Source organism: Diceros bicornis, chromosome 18 (genome assembly GCF_020826845.1).
Source record: "Diceros bicornis minor isolate mBicDic1 chromosome 18, mDicBic1.mat.cur, whole genome shotgun sequence".
Lineage (NCBI taxonomy): Eukaryota > Metazoa > Chordata > Mammalia > Perissodactyla > Rhinocerotidae > Diceros > Diceros bicornis.
Window position 1 is genome coordinate 12,205,576 of NC_080757.1, and position 15,308 is coordinate 12,220,883.

General features: G+C 45.2%; 1 protein-coding gene across 4 annotated transcripts in view; it reads right to left on the reverse strand.

Annotated features, from left to right (window-relative positions):
* NLRP1 (NLR family pyrin domain containing 1) overlaps positions 1–13,121 on the reverse strand; it is a 48,890-nt gene extending 35,769 nt beyond the window's left edge. For all 4 annotated transcript variants that reach the window (XR_009222678.1, XR_009222679.1, XM_058560004.1 and 1 more), the window contains exons 1-4: positions 12,917–13,121; positions 12,260–12,562; positions 11,177–11,350; positions 9,528–9,731 (exon numbers count right to left, since the gene is read on the reverse strand). Coding sequence is in view for 2 of the 4 variants with exons in the window: in XM_058560004.1 (XP_058415987.1) it covers positions 9,528–9,731; positions 11,177–11,350; positions 12,260–12,542 (661 nt within the window). In the remaining 2 variants the exon portion in view is untranslated. The remainder of the gene's footprint in view (positions 1–9,527; positions 9,732–11,176; positions 11,351–12,259; positions 12,563–12,916) is intronic.
* Between the last annotated feature and the right edge of the window lie 2,187 nt (positions 13,122–15,308).

Below are 15,308 nucleotides of genomic sequence, written 5' to 3' on the forward strand. Positions count from 1 at the left end.
TATTAGTCAAGGGCTTACTACGTGCCAGACACTGCTCTAGAGGTGGGAGATAAAGAGTGGACAAAACAGACATGACTCTGCTCTTGTTAAGCCCATGACCTGAGCTATTAGCTCCACTGACCTCAGTTTTCTCATCTGCAAATTGGGGATTGTGACATCTCCTTGTAGGAGGTCATGGAGGAGTGAAGGAGATAATGGATGGTGTAGCAGATACTATTGGTTCCTGACAGTACCCCCTCTGCACGCACCATTGAAGAAAATGCCAAAGATGTCCTTCTGCAAGCACCTGTGTTTGTCTGTGTGAAGGCTCTCTCTCAGCCCACAAGTGGGGCGGGCCAGAAACACTGGGGGGTTAATGCTCCAGGAGGAGCCCTCAACCAGCGACAAATGGCAGTACGTTGGCCCCCAGGAGAGACAACTCTGAAGTGTGTTCTACACCGTCTCCTAGAGATCCCCAGCACGTCGAGCCTCAGTTGCTCAGAGGTAACGTGCTCCACAATGCAGGTTACACTGGTTTCCCACCTTCCCTGTCTCACTTCTCTCTCCTTCTGGTGCTTCCAGGGAATCACTTTCCCAGTAAACCACCTGCACTCAAATCCTGTATCAGGGTCTGCTTCTGGGGAACCCATCTGAGACAGACAGGAAAGTGCTTTGTGAACTGTGAGGAGCTGAGCACATGTCAGGGATTGTCCCCCAGGGAGGGGCCTTGGGCTCATATCTTAGTCAGATTCCAAATAGAATAATTGTTACAACTCCTTCCTTTCTTCCCTTCAGAATATTTTGAGTGCCTCTCACTTCTCTCCTTAGGTGAATTTTGAAGATGATTCAAGTAACTCATCTGGAATCCTGAATCCCAGTTCATCTTGGGAAACCTGTTGGACCCCCAGAGTTCAAGGTTACCTGTACTACCTTTGTGGGTGTACTGGGAAAAATCTGGGGGAGAGTGGGGCATGTGGGGTCAATTTATAGCTTCAGCATTGGTGAGATAAATGTGACCGAGGGCCACCCTCAACCCCTGAAATCATGATCTATAGGTCCACTTTTATTGTCTCTTGTGAGAACTTTCTGTCAATTTGAAAATCTTCTAAGAGCATCAGGATGGCCACTCTGAGTCATGGCTATGGCCCACCCCACTCAGGGTCCCATGTCTGCCTGAGGTGCCAAGAGACAGCTTAGCTCTTCTGGTGCCATGGTCTCCAAAGCATCCTAGTTTTAATGAATCTGTTAGCATGCCACATCTCTAAAACTTGAAAAACCCTCCCCCTACCACCAAAACCTCTAACAAGTTACATTTTAGTATTGTGCTTTTGACCAGGGATTGGCAAACTCCGGCTAAATCCAGCTGGCCATCTGTTGTACAACCTGTGACTTAAGGATGGTTGTTACATTTTTAAATGGTTGGAAAAAAATCAAAATCAAAAGAAGAATAATATTTTATGACAGGTGAGAATTACGTAAAATTCAAAGTTTTGTGTCGTAAACGCAGTTTCATTGTGATACAGCCATGCCTATTTACTTATGGTAGGTATTATATGTTGTTTGTTTATGTATTACAGCCTATTTTTATATGACTGCTTTCAGGCTACAATGGAGAGTTGAATGTTTGCAACAGAGACTGTACTGCCCACAAAGCCTGAACTATTTACTATCTTGTCTTTTACACAAAAAAATTTTGCCTATCTTTGCTCTTCATATATCAAAATGCACACCATGTGGTTTTCGTACTTGCTATGAAACTGCTTTCTTGGATATTATTTTGTTCAAATTTCGCACTTGAAGAATTTGCTTAGAATTTAGAATCAGGGGAGAGTGGAATCTGTAAGATGGCAGAGAAGGAGATACTAATCTTTGTCCCCTCACAAAAAGCAACAATTAGATGGCTATCCATGAGCAAAAATAGCCCTGGGAAGGCTCAAGAGTCCAATTAAGAACTTACAGCAATGCAGTGGAGCAAAAATGAAGAATAACTGCACAGAAAGGATTTCTGGGGCGATTGGCTTAGTGGAGACATCTGGAGATAGGTAGGAACAAAGAAGAAGGGTGGGGGCTACCAGTATCAGCCATGTAGCAGGTACCATCGTGGTCCCCTACTCTGTGGAGGAACCCAGCAGTCTTTGCTGCAGAGGCTTCAACAGCCCCCACAACAGCCACAGACTGCCCCAGCTTTCATAGAAAAGGGCCCAGAAGTGTTTATTGGTGTCAACCCCAGTGGGCTGCTTTGCAGTGGACACTGGCAGCTTTTGCCACTGAGGTAACCAACAGCCAGTGCCACTATGGACTCCCTAGGGAGGGAGACACTGCTGCGCCCCCTCCAGAAGGAGCTGCCGTTGGGCTGCCCTTGGACCAGCACCCTTTTCCCCCAACTCTATGCACGCCCTGGACCCCAGAGTCCTGGATACCCCATTTGTGCCTGTGCTTTAGACCCTGGCTCTATAGCCACTCGGTGTGCATCTGCATATCAGACACCAGTGCCATCAACACTGTAAGGGTGCCTGCAAGTTGGATCTAGTGCCAAGAGGAATCCCCTCAGCCGTGGTATCCCCTGTGGAAGAAAGAAATATCAAGGGGTCTCCAGCACCTTGGCCATTGAGGACCCCTGCAATCTTTGCCAACACTGACCTCAGCTGATGGAGCTGCACAAGGACTACACTGGAACCTTCTTTGGAACCAGAACTGCCACACCCCACCCAGCCGGCACCCTTGCATCTACCCACAAGTAAAGGTCTTTCCCCACCAAAACCAGTCTGTAAAGTCCGGAAGAGGTGAATGCTCCATCAAATGCACAGACATCAACGTAAGGCTATAAGAAACACAAAAAATCAAGGACATGACACCACCAAAGGAACACAATAATTTTCCAGTAACCGACCCCAAAGAAATGGAGATTTACAAATTGCTGGACAAATAATTCAAAAGAATTATTCTAAGGAAGCTCAGCTACAAGAGAATGCAGATAGACAACTCAGTGAAATAAGGAAAACAGTACATGAACAAAATGAGAAGTTCAGAACAAGAAGTTCAAAAGGAGAAATCATAAAAAAGAACCAAGCAGAAATTCTGGAACTGAAGAATACAATGAATGAAATGAAAATTGCAATAGAGAGCATCAATATCAGACTTGATCAAGTAGAAGAAAGAATCTGTGACTTTGAAGACAGGTGATTTGAAATTATCCAGTCAGAGGAGAAAAAAGAAGGAAGAATAAAAAAGAGTGAAGAAAGCCTACATGAATTATGGAACTCCATCAAACAAAATAATATTCACGTCATGGGAGTCCCAGAAAGAGAAGAGAGAGAGAAAGGGGAAGAAAGCTTATTTAAAGACACAATGGCTAAACAATGGCTAAATCTGGGGAGAGATATGGACATCCAAGTATATGAAACTCATAGGTCCCTACACAGAGTCAACCCAAAAAGGCCTTCACTTATACACATTATAATAAAACGGTCACAAATCAAAGACAAAGAGAGAATTTTGAAAGCAGCAAGAGAAAATGACTAATCACATACAAGGGAACCCCCATAAGGCTATGAGCAGATTTCTCAGAAGAAACTTCACAAGCCAGGAGAAAGTGGGATGATATTTTCAAAGTGCTGAATGAAAAAAACTGTCAACCAAAGTACTTTACCTGGCAAAACTTCAGAAATGAAGGAGCAATAAAGAATTTCCCAGGTAAATAAAAGCTGAGGGAGTTCATCACCACTAGACCTGACTTATAAGAAATGCTAAAGGGAGTTCTTCAAGCTGAAATGAAAGGATGCTAATTAGTAACATGAAAACATATGAAAGTATAAAACTCACTGGTAAAGGTAAATATATAGTCAAAGTCATTATACTCTGATACTTAATGGTAGCGTGTAAATCACTTAACTGCAGTAGAAACGTTAAAAGACAAAAATATTAAAAATAACTATAGTTACAATAGTTAATGGATACACAATATAAAAAGATGTAAATTGTGACATCAAAAACATAAAATGTGAGGGGGAAAGTCAAAGGGTAGAGTTTTTGTATGTGATTAAAATTAAGTTGTTATTAGCTTAAAATAGACTGTTATAACTATAAGATGTTTTATGTAAGCTTCATGGTAGCCACAAAGCAAAAACCTATAATAGATACACAAAAGACAAAGGGAAAGGAATCAAAGCATATGACTATGGAAAATCATCAATTCAAAAAAGCAGACAGAAAGAGAGGAAGAAAGGGATAAAGGAATTATAAAACAGCCAGAAAAATAATTAACGAAATAGCAGTAGTCACTCCTAACCTATCAATAGTTACTTTAAATGTAAATGGATTAAATTCTCCAATCACAAGACATAGAGGAGCTGAATGGATAAAACAAACAAACAAAGACCTGACTATATGCTGCCTACAGGAGACTCACTTCAGCTTTAAAGACAGACATAGGCTAAAGTGAAGGGATGGAAAAAGATAGTCCATGAAAATGGAAACCAAAAGAAAGCAGGGGTAGCTATAATTACATCAGACAAAACAGACTTTAGGTAAAAAACTGTCCCAAGAGACAAAAACAGGCATTATACAATGATGAAGGGGTCAATTCATCAAGAGGCTATACCAATTATAAATATATATGCACCCAGCATTGGAGCACCTAAATATATTAAACAAATATTAACAGATCTGAAGACAGATATAGACAGCAACACAATAATAGTAGGGGACTTCAATACCCCACTTTCAACAATGGATAGATCATCCAGACGGAAAATCAACATGGAAATATTGGACTTGAATTACACTTTAGACTAAATGGACCTAACAGACATATAGAGAACATTCCATCTAATAGTAGCAGAATATACGTTCTTCTCAAGTTCACACAAAACATTCTCCAGTATAGATCATATGTTGGGTCACAAAACAAGTCTTAACAAACTTAAGAAGATTGAAATATATCAAGTACCTTTTCCAACCACAATGGTATGAAACTAGAAATCAGTAACAGGAGGAAAGCAGGAAAATTCACAAATATGTGGAAATTAAACAACATACTACTGGACAATCAATGAGTCAAAGAAGAAATCAAAAGGGAAACAAAAAAAATCTTGAGACAAATGAAAATGGAAACACAACATACCAAAGCATAAGGAATGCAGCTAAATCAGTTCTAAGAGGGAAGTTCATAGTGAGATATGACTACATTAAGAAAAAAGAGAGCTCTAAAGTAAACAGCCTAAATTTACACCTCAAGGAACTAGAAAAAGAGGAACAAATTAAGTCCAAAGTTAGCAGAGGAAGGAAATAACAAAGATCAGAGCAGAAATAGATGAAACAGAGACTAGAAAAACAATAGAAAAGCCCAATGAAATGAAGAGCTGATTTTTTAAAAAGATAAACAAAATTGACAAAAATTCAGGTAGACTAAGAAAAAAAGAGAGAAGACTCAAATAAAATAAAAAAGAGGAGACATTACAACCGAAACTATAGAAAAACAAAGGATCATAAGAGACTAATATGAAAAACTATAGGCCAAAAAATTGGATAACCTAGCAGAAATGGATAAACTCCCAGAAACATACAACCTGCTAAGACTGAATCATGAAGAAGTAGAAAAACTGAATAGACCTATAACTACTAAGGAGACTGAATCAGTAATTAAATATCTCCCATAAAGGAAAGCCCAGGACCAAATGTCTTCACTGGTGAATTCTATGAAACATTTAAAGAAGAATTAATTACAATCCCTTCTCAAACTCTTCCAACAAATAGAAGAGGGGACACTTCCAAAGTCATTTTTCGAGGCCAGCTTTAACTTGATACCAAACCCAGAGAAGGACACTACAAGAAAAGAAAATTACAGGCCAATATCCCTGATGAACATAGATGTAAAAATCCTCAACAAAACCCTAACAAACCAAATTTAACGGCACATTAAAAGGATCATACACCATGATCAAGTGGGATTCATCCCTGGGATACAAGCGTGGTTCAACATACACAAATCCATAAATGTGATACATCACATTAATGGAATGAAAGATAAAAATCACATGATCATCTCAGATGCAGAAAAGCATTTGGCAAAATACAACATCCTTTCATGATAAAAACTATTAAATTGGGAATAGAAGGAACGTTCTCAACATAATAAAGGTCATATAAAGTTCATATATGACAAACACACAGCTAACATCATACTCAGTTGTGAAAGGTTGAAAGCTTTTCCTTTAAGATAGGAACAAAACAAGGGTGTCCACTCTCATCACTCGTATTCAACACAGTACTAGAAGTCCTAACCAGAGCAATTAGGCGATAAAAAGACATAAAAGCATCCAAATCAGAAAGGAAAAAGAAAAATTGTCTCTGTTTGCAGATGATGTGATCTTATATATAGAAAACCCTAAAGACTCCACCAAAAAACTGTTAAAACTAATTAATGAATTCAGTAAAGCTGCAGGATACAAAATCAATGTATTAAAATCACTTGCATTTCTTTACATTAATAATGAACTATCTGAAAAAGAAATAAAGAAAACAGTCGCACAATCCCATTCACGATAGCATCAAAAACAATGAAATACTTAGGAATAAATTTAACCAAGGAGGTGAAAGACCTGTACACAGAAAACTATAAGATACTGATGAAAGAAATTGAAGAAGACACAAATAAATGGAAAGATATTCATGTTCTTGGATTGGAAGAATTAAATTGTTAAAATGTCAAACTACCCAAAGTGATCTATAGATTCAATACAATCTCTATCAAAATTCCAATGGCGTTTTTCAGAGAAATAGAAAAAACAATCCCAAAATTCTTATGGAAACACAAAAGATCTCAAAAAGCCAAAGCAATCTTGAGATAAAAAGAACAAAGCTGGAGGCATCACACTTCCTGATTTCAAATGTTATTGCAAAGCTATAGTAATCAAGACAGTATGGTATTGGCATAAAAACAGACACATAGACAAATGGAACAGAATCGAGAGCCCAGAAATAAACCCACACGTATGGTCAACTATTTGACTCGGTATTTGACAAGCGAGCCAAGAATACTGAATGGGGAAAGGATGCTTTCTTTAATAAATGGTGTTGGGATATCCACATGCAAAAGAATGAAACTGGACTTCTATCTTACACCACTCACAAAAATTAACTCAAAATGGATTGAAGACTTAAATGTAAGCTCTGAAACCATAAAACTCCTAGAAGAAAACATGGGGAAAAAGCTCCTTATCATTGGTTTTGACAATGACTTTTTTGGATGTGATACCAAAAGCACAAACACCGAAAGCAAAAATAAACAAGTGGGACTACATCAAATTAAAAGGCCTCTGCACAACAAAGGAAATGATCAACAAAATGAAAAGACAACCTACGGAATGGGAGAAAATATTTGTAAACCATATATCAGATATGGGGTTAATATCTAAAATATACAAGGAACTCATACAACTCAATAGTAAAAAAAACCCAAATAATCCAATTAAAAAATGGGCAAAGGACCTGAATAGACAGTTTTACAAAGAAGACATACAAATGGCCAACAGGTACATGAAAAGGTGCTCGACATCACTAATCATCAGGGAAATGCAAATCAAAACCACAGTGAGATATCACCTCACACCTGTCTGGAAGGCTATTATCAAAAAGACAAGCGATAACAAATGCTGGTGAGGGGGTGGAGAAAAGGGAATTCTTGTGCACTGTTGGTGAAAATGTAAACTGGTGCAGCCACTATGGAAAAAAGTATGGAGGTTCCTCAAAAAATTAAAAATAAAAACTACCATATGATCCAACAATCCCACTTCTGGGTATGTAGAGATATCTGTACCCCCATATTCATTGCAGCATTATTCACAATAGCCGCGATATGGAAACAACCTAAATATCTATCAATGGATAAACGGATAAAGAAGATGTGGTGCAGATTTACAATGGAATATATTTCAGCCATAACAATGAAGGAAATCCTGCCATTTGTCATAACATGGATGAGCCTGGAGGGCATTATGCTAAGTGAAATAAGCCGGGCAGAGAAAGACAAATACTGTATAGTATCACTTATATGTGGAATCTAAAATAAATAATAAAAAAAAAAACCAACCAAAATTTAAACATAGAAACAGAGGAATGTTGGTTGCCAGGGCCTGGGGTGGGTAGAGAAAATGGGGAGATGTTGGTCAAAGGGTACAAATTTTCAGTCATAAGATACATAAGTTTTGAGCATCTAATGTACAGCATAGTGACTACGATTAGTAATACTGTGTTGTATGTTTGCAATTTGCTTAGATAGTAAATCTTAAGCATTCTCACCACACACACACACACACACACACACAGATATGCGAGGTGATGGATGTGTGAATTAATTTGATTGTAGTAATCATTTCACAACGTATATGTATATCAAATCATCATATTGTACTCTTTGAACATAATACAATTTTATTTGTCAATTATACCTCAAATCTGGAAAAAAACAAACAAAAAAGAATTTAGAATCAGGGAAAAACGTATTTCTCTTGAATTGGTATTTTCTTTTCTAAAGAGTAATACGTATCACGTAACCCATTATATTTCCCTTTTGGCCCTGGTTGCTAGGATGCTCAGAATTAATGGATGTTTAATCATAGCAACTAACTAGTCCTCATGACTTTCATATTTACTTTTTCAATTTTAATGTTCTTGCATTTGTCTATTTCTGTAAGATGCCTCTTACAACTTACGTAAATCTTTCTTCTTTCCTTTCTTCCTTTTCTGAAAGGAAGGTATAGTGTGACTAATTAAGCCAATTGATTCATTTTGAGCCTGGACTGCATTTTAGAACCATGAATTCTATAAATTTACTCCTATCTGGTTGCAGAAAAAATCCTTTAAACTTAACATCTCTCCGATTTCAAAGGAGGCATCTCTTAGCATTGGGATCAGTGCTAAGGAGGTGCCTTAGCAGAGGCTAAGACCAGGGCATCAGGAGCCTGTGTCCCCGTGACTGTCCTTGTTGCCCGAGGGGCAGAGGGAGTAGGCTGTAGGGGTTAAAGGTGGGGATTATGGCATCAGAGAGAGCAAAGGTTGAATTCCATCTCTGCCACTACTAACTGAAATTTTACCTTTTTGATCCTGTTTCCTCATCTCCAAGGTGGGATAATAACAATATCCATCTCATGGAGTGGTGGTGAAATTTCAGTAGACCGTGCAGGTGAAGCACTGGGCCCAGAGCCTGACACAGAGAGTGTCCGGCAAACTGGTACATCCACGTGACTTGCTCTAGGTCACGTGGAGAGTGAGAAGCTCAGTGGAAAACAAATCTTTCTCTTCTGACCCCAGACCAGTGCGCTGTCCACTAAACCAGGCGATGTGTTTTCTGTTCTGGATAATGCACCTGCATTTTAATTTCCATGGGCTTCCCTGAAACAGTGCCTTAGCCAGATGGAGAGAGTCCAGACAGGATTTCTGGAGAGATGTTTTGGATGTTTGCGAAACCCTCTGTGCTCAGCCTGCCAACCTGGTCCCCATCCACGTCTCTGCCTCACCCAGCCCTCTCCAGAAGCTCGGCAGGGCCTCACCTGTGTGGTATTTTCCAGATGTTTCAGCTGGAGGCCACACAGTCCCAGGAGCCTCCCGCTGTCTGCACCCTGGGCTGGGCTGCAATGGGCGTTCCCAGCCCCCTAGCACCGCTGTGGACGTGGGGGCATTGGGTGACTTGTGGCTTGGTGACTCGTAGTCTGGGGAGACTGGAAAAGCTCCGAAAGAGAGTGAGGGTGAGTCTCCTGGGGGGAACGACAGGAAAGCAATTACCATTTACTGAGTATCCATTTGATTTCAGGCTCATACATTTCGAACTCTTAGAACAATCTTGTGAGAAGGGCGTTGGTAATCCAATTTTTAAAATCATAAAGATGGAGATACAACTTTATTCTCTCAGTGGGTGGTCTGAAACTTCCTGTTGGTGAAAACTTCCTCTCTTAGGTAGGAAGATTTTGCTAAGCCACTTGGGGGAATAAACTCCCCATTTCAAGTAACAACAAATAGTTACTAAGTGGCCTTCTAAGGAGGTGGGTCCTTTGTATTGCCAGGCATTGAAACTCGAGGCATGCGAGTTGTGAGTAGAGCAGAACTGCTCCACGTCATCGACAAGGGAAGAGCCCGTGAGACTTGGGCGCTGCAAGGATGAAGAGCAAGAGAGAAGAATGCTGGTGGGCGCACAAGAGGGGACTTTTGTGGGGAGAGAGATGTGAACGGTCTGACCCTCTCTTCCTACAGTATCCTCAGTAGAGTCTATATCATGACCTTGGTCTTCCGTGCAAATGGATTTTTTAGTGGGGAGTTCAGAGACATGCAAACTGTGTACTGTGGAGTGGGACGTGGTGTGCAGAGTGAAAACTGAGTAGCGTGAAGGCTCACAGAGGAAACTGAGACACAGGGATGAAGCAACTGGTTTCATGTCACACAGCAAGTGGGTGAAAGGGTGAAAACTGAGGGCAAGGGAACCTGAGCTGTGACCGTCACTGCCAGGGCTTGCGAGGGGGAGGGGTGAGAGTGGGCACAGAAGGAAGGGAAAGAGAAAAGGGGGACAGGGAAGCTGGGGTGGGACCGTCACAAAGCAGCAGCAGAGGGGAGGGAGAAATCACTGCACCAGGAATGGCTGGTGCTAGGCTCCAGCCTTGGCTCTGTCTCCAAGTGCTGTGTGAGCGTGGATTTTGTGCTGGGATGAGAAGAGGAAGAGGCAAGGGGGTAGCTGTGGGTGACTCAGGATGGTGGAAGCAGAAATAAGAGAATTCAAGAGAGGAAACTGGCTTGGGCTGAGGAATGAGCCTACCCTCTTCTTGGGGTTCATCTGGAGAACAGAGTCCTCCTTGGAACTTTCTGGACCACCCTGACCCCAAGGATCTTCAGCGTCCACCGAGACTATGAGCTGCGCTCTGCCTGGGTGAGGACCATGTCTCACAAGGCACCCTGTTGGGTAAGACTCACTGCCTGGCATGTGTGGGTCTCAGTTTCCCCATCTGTCAAATCGGAGGGGGTGTACTTTCAGCACTGGAATGTTCTTGAAAGATCATTTCTAGGCCTACTGCTCCCTCTGCCCCATGCTGGTTCCTCCATCCTTCTTCTGTAGCCCCCCTGCCCAGGTCCCCATGCAGCTATAGGCCCACCCAGCCTGCCAGCTGCCTCGCAGCCCCTCCCGGGGCCCTCGGGCCAGCTCAGCGAGCCTCACCTTTCCAGGTGTGTCCACGTGTGTCAAGCAGGTGTCTCAAATTCTTTTTCTCTGAGTCCTGGAGGAGCTTCAGGGGCTTAGGGCCTTGAAACCTCACCACCGCGGTGGAGGTGGGCCGGGTAGGGGACTCCAGGTTGGGTGCATGTGGGGAGAGGGTGAATGAGGGAGACTGGGCTGTGGAAAGCAGACAAAGAGGTTGGGGGCTTGCGAGAGGGGAGGGGCAGGAGCCAGGGGACTGAGGCTGGGCTTCTGCACATGAAGCATAAGAACCAAGAGAGGTCAGGAGAAACCAGTGGACCCACTGCAGCCTGCCCCAACCTCTCCAGAGGGTCATTGGAGACTGATGCCTTGACGCTGCCGGGCAAAACGTCCTGATCTGGGGTCCATGAAATTTGCATCTCTGCCCCGGTTCTGTCTCTAACTCCCCACATAAGTCACGACTCCTCTCAGGGCCTCAGCTCTCCCACGTGGGCCTAAGAGCCTCTGCCTCCCAGGGCTGCTGATGGTGACAACAACAGCAGCAGCAGCAACAGTAGCAACAGAGTTCCGAAGTACTGAGCACTTGCTAGATGTTAGACTCTGTGCTAAACGTTTCCCCCGGATGGTCTCTTGAACTCGCACAGTCCGTGGAGGCAGGCACTTACTCCCCCATCTTACAGGCGGAGAAGCAGAGGTGGAGAGCAGTGAGGCCGCTTGCCCAGTGTGGTAGTGCGGGGACCGGAACCTGCTTTCCCCCGACTCCCAAGTCTGTGCTGGTAACACAAGGCCAGGCAAGTGCCCGCTTGGGAGCTGGGCGTGAAACCCATACCTCTCCTTCCCAGTGCCCTTCTGAATGTCAGCCTCCCTCTCTGGCCCTCTGAGCACTCTCTCCCAGGCGCTGTGAGGTCCTGGGAATGCACTTGGCTACAAGAGGGGCCCAGCAAGCCCCCTCAGTGAGCCTCTTAGCTCCAGCCTAGTCTGAGCATGGATCCCCTCATTGACAGAGCTGTCCCAAGTCACTGCCCAGAGGAAGGTCTGGGGGCCGGGTTCAGTGGTGGGGGGCTAGGAGATTGACAGCAGGCAGAGGGTGCTTTGTCTGCTCACCTGACATCAAGGCTGCCTCTGTGCGGGCCTGGGTGCACAGCCTGCTCAGGCCCATCTGCTCCCAGGTGCGGAGGGCCAGGTCCCAGGCCTGCTGCTCCCCGTACTGAGCCACCAGGCACGAGGCCACCTCCTTGCCGCTGGCCTTCTCTGGTCGAGCCAGGGCCACACCGGGAGAGTGCCCGCTGAGTTCCTTATCACGCAGCCGAAGCTGGAACTCCATCAGTTCCTCCTTCCTCATTATGTCCAAGTACCAGGCCAGCCGCAACTGCGTGCCACTGGCCATCTCTGCCCTGGCGAGGCGACCTTGGGGATGTTAACAGGGGAGGGGGTGGGTGGTGCGGGGCATTAGGCAGGCAGAGAATAGTGGCCTCCCTTGACCCCTACCTCTCCCAACACAAGAATCTCACTGGGATCATTTCTCTTAGCCTGGTAAACTCCTATTCAGCATTCAGAACCCAGTTTTGTAAACCCTGGAGCATCTGCCTATAGATGGTGTTGGGAGAAGGGAAGGGAAGGGGAGTGGTAGGAAAAGCTACAGGAAGGAGGAGCCCAGAGAGGGCTGGGAGATGCTGGAAGAGGTCAGGTTACTTGGAGGTGCTGCAGTGGGCATCATGAGTGAAGGGGTGGGGATGGAGGCTGGGGTGTTGGGACACTCACTGTTCCGTGCTCCTACGAGTCCTCCCTCTCCTGGGACTTCTGGGACCAGGCCTTGAGCTGCGCTGCTGACAGGAGGAGGAGTGAGGGAAGAAGCAGAGCAGAGGGTAGGCTTTCGAAGCCCAGGGTGGAGCTCAGGGCTGCCCACTCCCAGGCCTCAGACCTCTCCTGGCCCTAGGACACCGACTAGGGAGAACAGCTCTGGCTTAGCCAGGGCAGGAACAAGAGTCACCCAGAGAAAACCACAAGGGGGTGTGGCCAGGGGAGGGAGGGGCCGACAGGCCTGGGCAGAGCGGGAACTCAAGCCAGACACCTAGACAGGCGGCATCCACAGGAAGGCCAGGGCCTGGGCTTGGGCAGGCCGCTGTGCCAGGCACAGACCCACAGGATCTATAGCTGCACGTGTCTCCACATGAGCGCCCGCCAGCCCACCCCCCAAGAGCCTGCCTGCAGAGTGGGAGCAGCCTCTCCAGGCAGGTGGGTGTGGGGTCTGGCCTGGCTCTCAGGATGGGTAGGGGCCCCTGAGTCTGCCAACTCCCTGCTCCCTGCCAAGTTAGGGAGTATCTTTTCCAGCTTCTTCTGGTTTTTGGGGCTGCCTGAGCCCCACTGCATATCCTGCTACTCTACGGGGGGCACCAGGCTGTGTGTTCCAGGCCCAAGGGGCTGTTTGCTTTGTGGGCTGCTCAGCGCTCAGCTAGTAAACATTCTCTGAAAGAGGAACAGCCTCTGCCTCCTGGACGCAAAGCCAGGCCTCTGGGCAGCTAGGCAGAGGCTTTCTTCCTCTTTTGCAGAATTGGCAGAGGCCAAGGACTCTAGGACGGGGAGTGGCCTTCCTTAACTCATTTCCTGTTGTGTAATAGCTTCTAGAGTTGTTTTGATTTGACCTGGACTGGAGGATCCCAGGCCTAAGGAGCTTCAGCCCACTGTTCACCTGGACGCTGGGTCCTTGTGTGGCGGATTCATTTTTCTGAGCCTCAGTTTGATCGTCTATTAAATGGGACATTGTAGGTTTACAAAGGGCCTCAAATTAAGCATTGTTCTTAGTAACCTTTAAAATGTTATATATATATATATTTTTTTTAATGGCCAGTAAGCACACTGGAGGACATTCTTTTTTTTTTCTTTTTAAAGATTTTTTTATTTATTTATTTTTCCCCCAAAGCCCCAGTAGATAGTTGTATGTCGTAGTTGCACATCCTTCTAGTTGCTGTATGTGGGACGCGGCCTCAGCGTGGCCAGAGAAGCGGTGCGTCGGTGCACGCCCGGGATCCGAACCCGGGCCACCAGCATCGGAGCGTGCGCACTTAACCGCTAAGCCACCGGGCCGGCCCTGGAGGACATTCTAACAGCCAGACTTACCAGGAGCGGAAAGTGCTGTCCTAAAAGGTGGTGTGATCAGAGGGATTTGAGCCCTCCACAAAGGACCCTGAGACCCCGTGAGGTGGGAGGTGTGGCCTAGAAGAGGGATGTGGGGGTTTTTTTCCTCCTGACACCAACTCTCCGGACACCAGCAGGGTACCCTACAACTGAATTCAATTCTGACAGGAACTTCCCGGAGTTAGTGCAGACCCCACAGGTGGAGGGGCTCAGTCCCATGAGACTGCTCCCCACTTCAGATGCCAGTTGCAAATGGGGTGCCCAGGTTACCCACCTTTCTATCTAACTTGGTGACAAATTCAGAGGTTCCCATGAAACCCCCTCAGGTTCAATAATTTGCTAGAACCACTCACAAGACTCAGGAAAACACTTTACTTACTGGTTATTGTAAAGGATACAACTCGGGAACAGCCAGACGGAAGAGTTGCACAGGGCAAGGTTTAGAGGCTTTTATGGAGGGTTCGTTACGGAGGCGTGGTTGATTAAACCATGGGCCTTGGTGATTAACTTACTCTCCAGCTCCTCTCCCTGGAGGTCGAGGTTGTGCCTTGGTTTTTCTGGCCCGTTGTGAAGGTCCCTAGGGGCCCCTGGCCACCAGTCATCTCACTAGTGTACAAAAGACTCTCTTCTCACTCCAGAGATCTCAAGCTGTGTGCCAGGAACTGGGGACAGAAACCAAACGTTTATTTTTGATTATATCACCAGGGGCCCCTAGAATTCTGGGTAATATGGGAGACCCCAGGTTTTGGAGGCCAAGGCCAGGCAGAGAGAGGCTGATAGAACAGAACAGTAGCAGAGAAAGGTGCTTCCCCAGTACCGGTCTCCAGCCAAGCAAAATTTGTGGTGCCCAGTCACTGGTCCCCGTCTCTCCTGGGGTGTGTCTGACCTGTGGACGTGAGCATGTGAGCTTCAGGGGCCCTAAGCTATCAGACATGGAGTTTGGGAACCCTGGACTAATCATTGAATTTGGGGCATGCCAAGAAGGCCAGTGGAAGGGGGTGTGGAGGCCCAGAGAAGC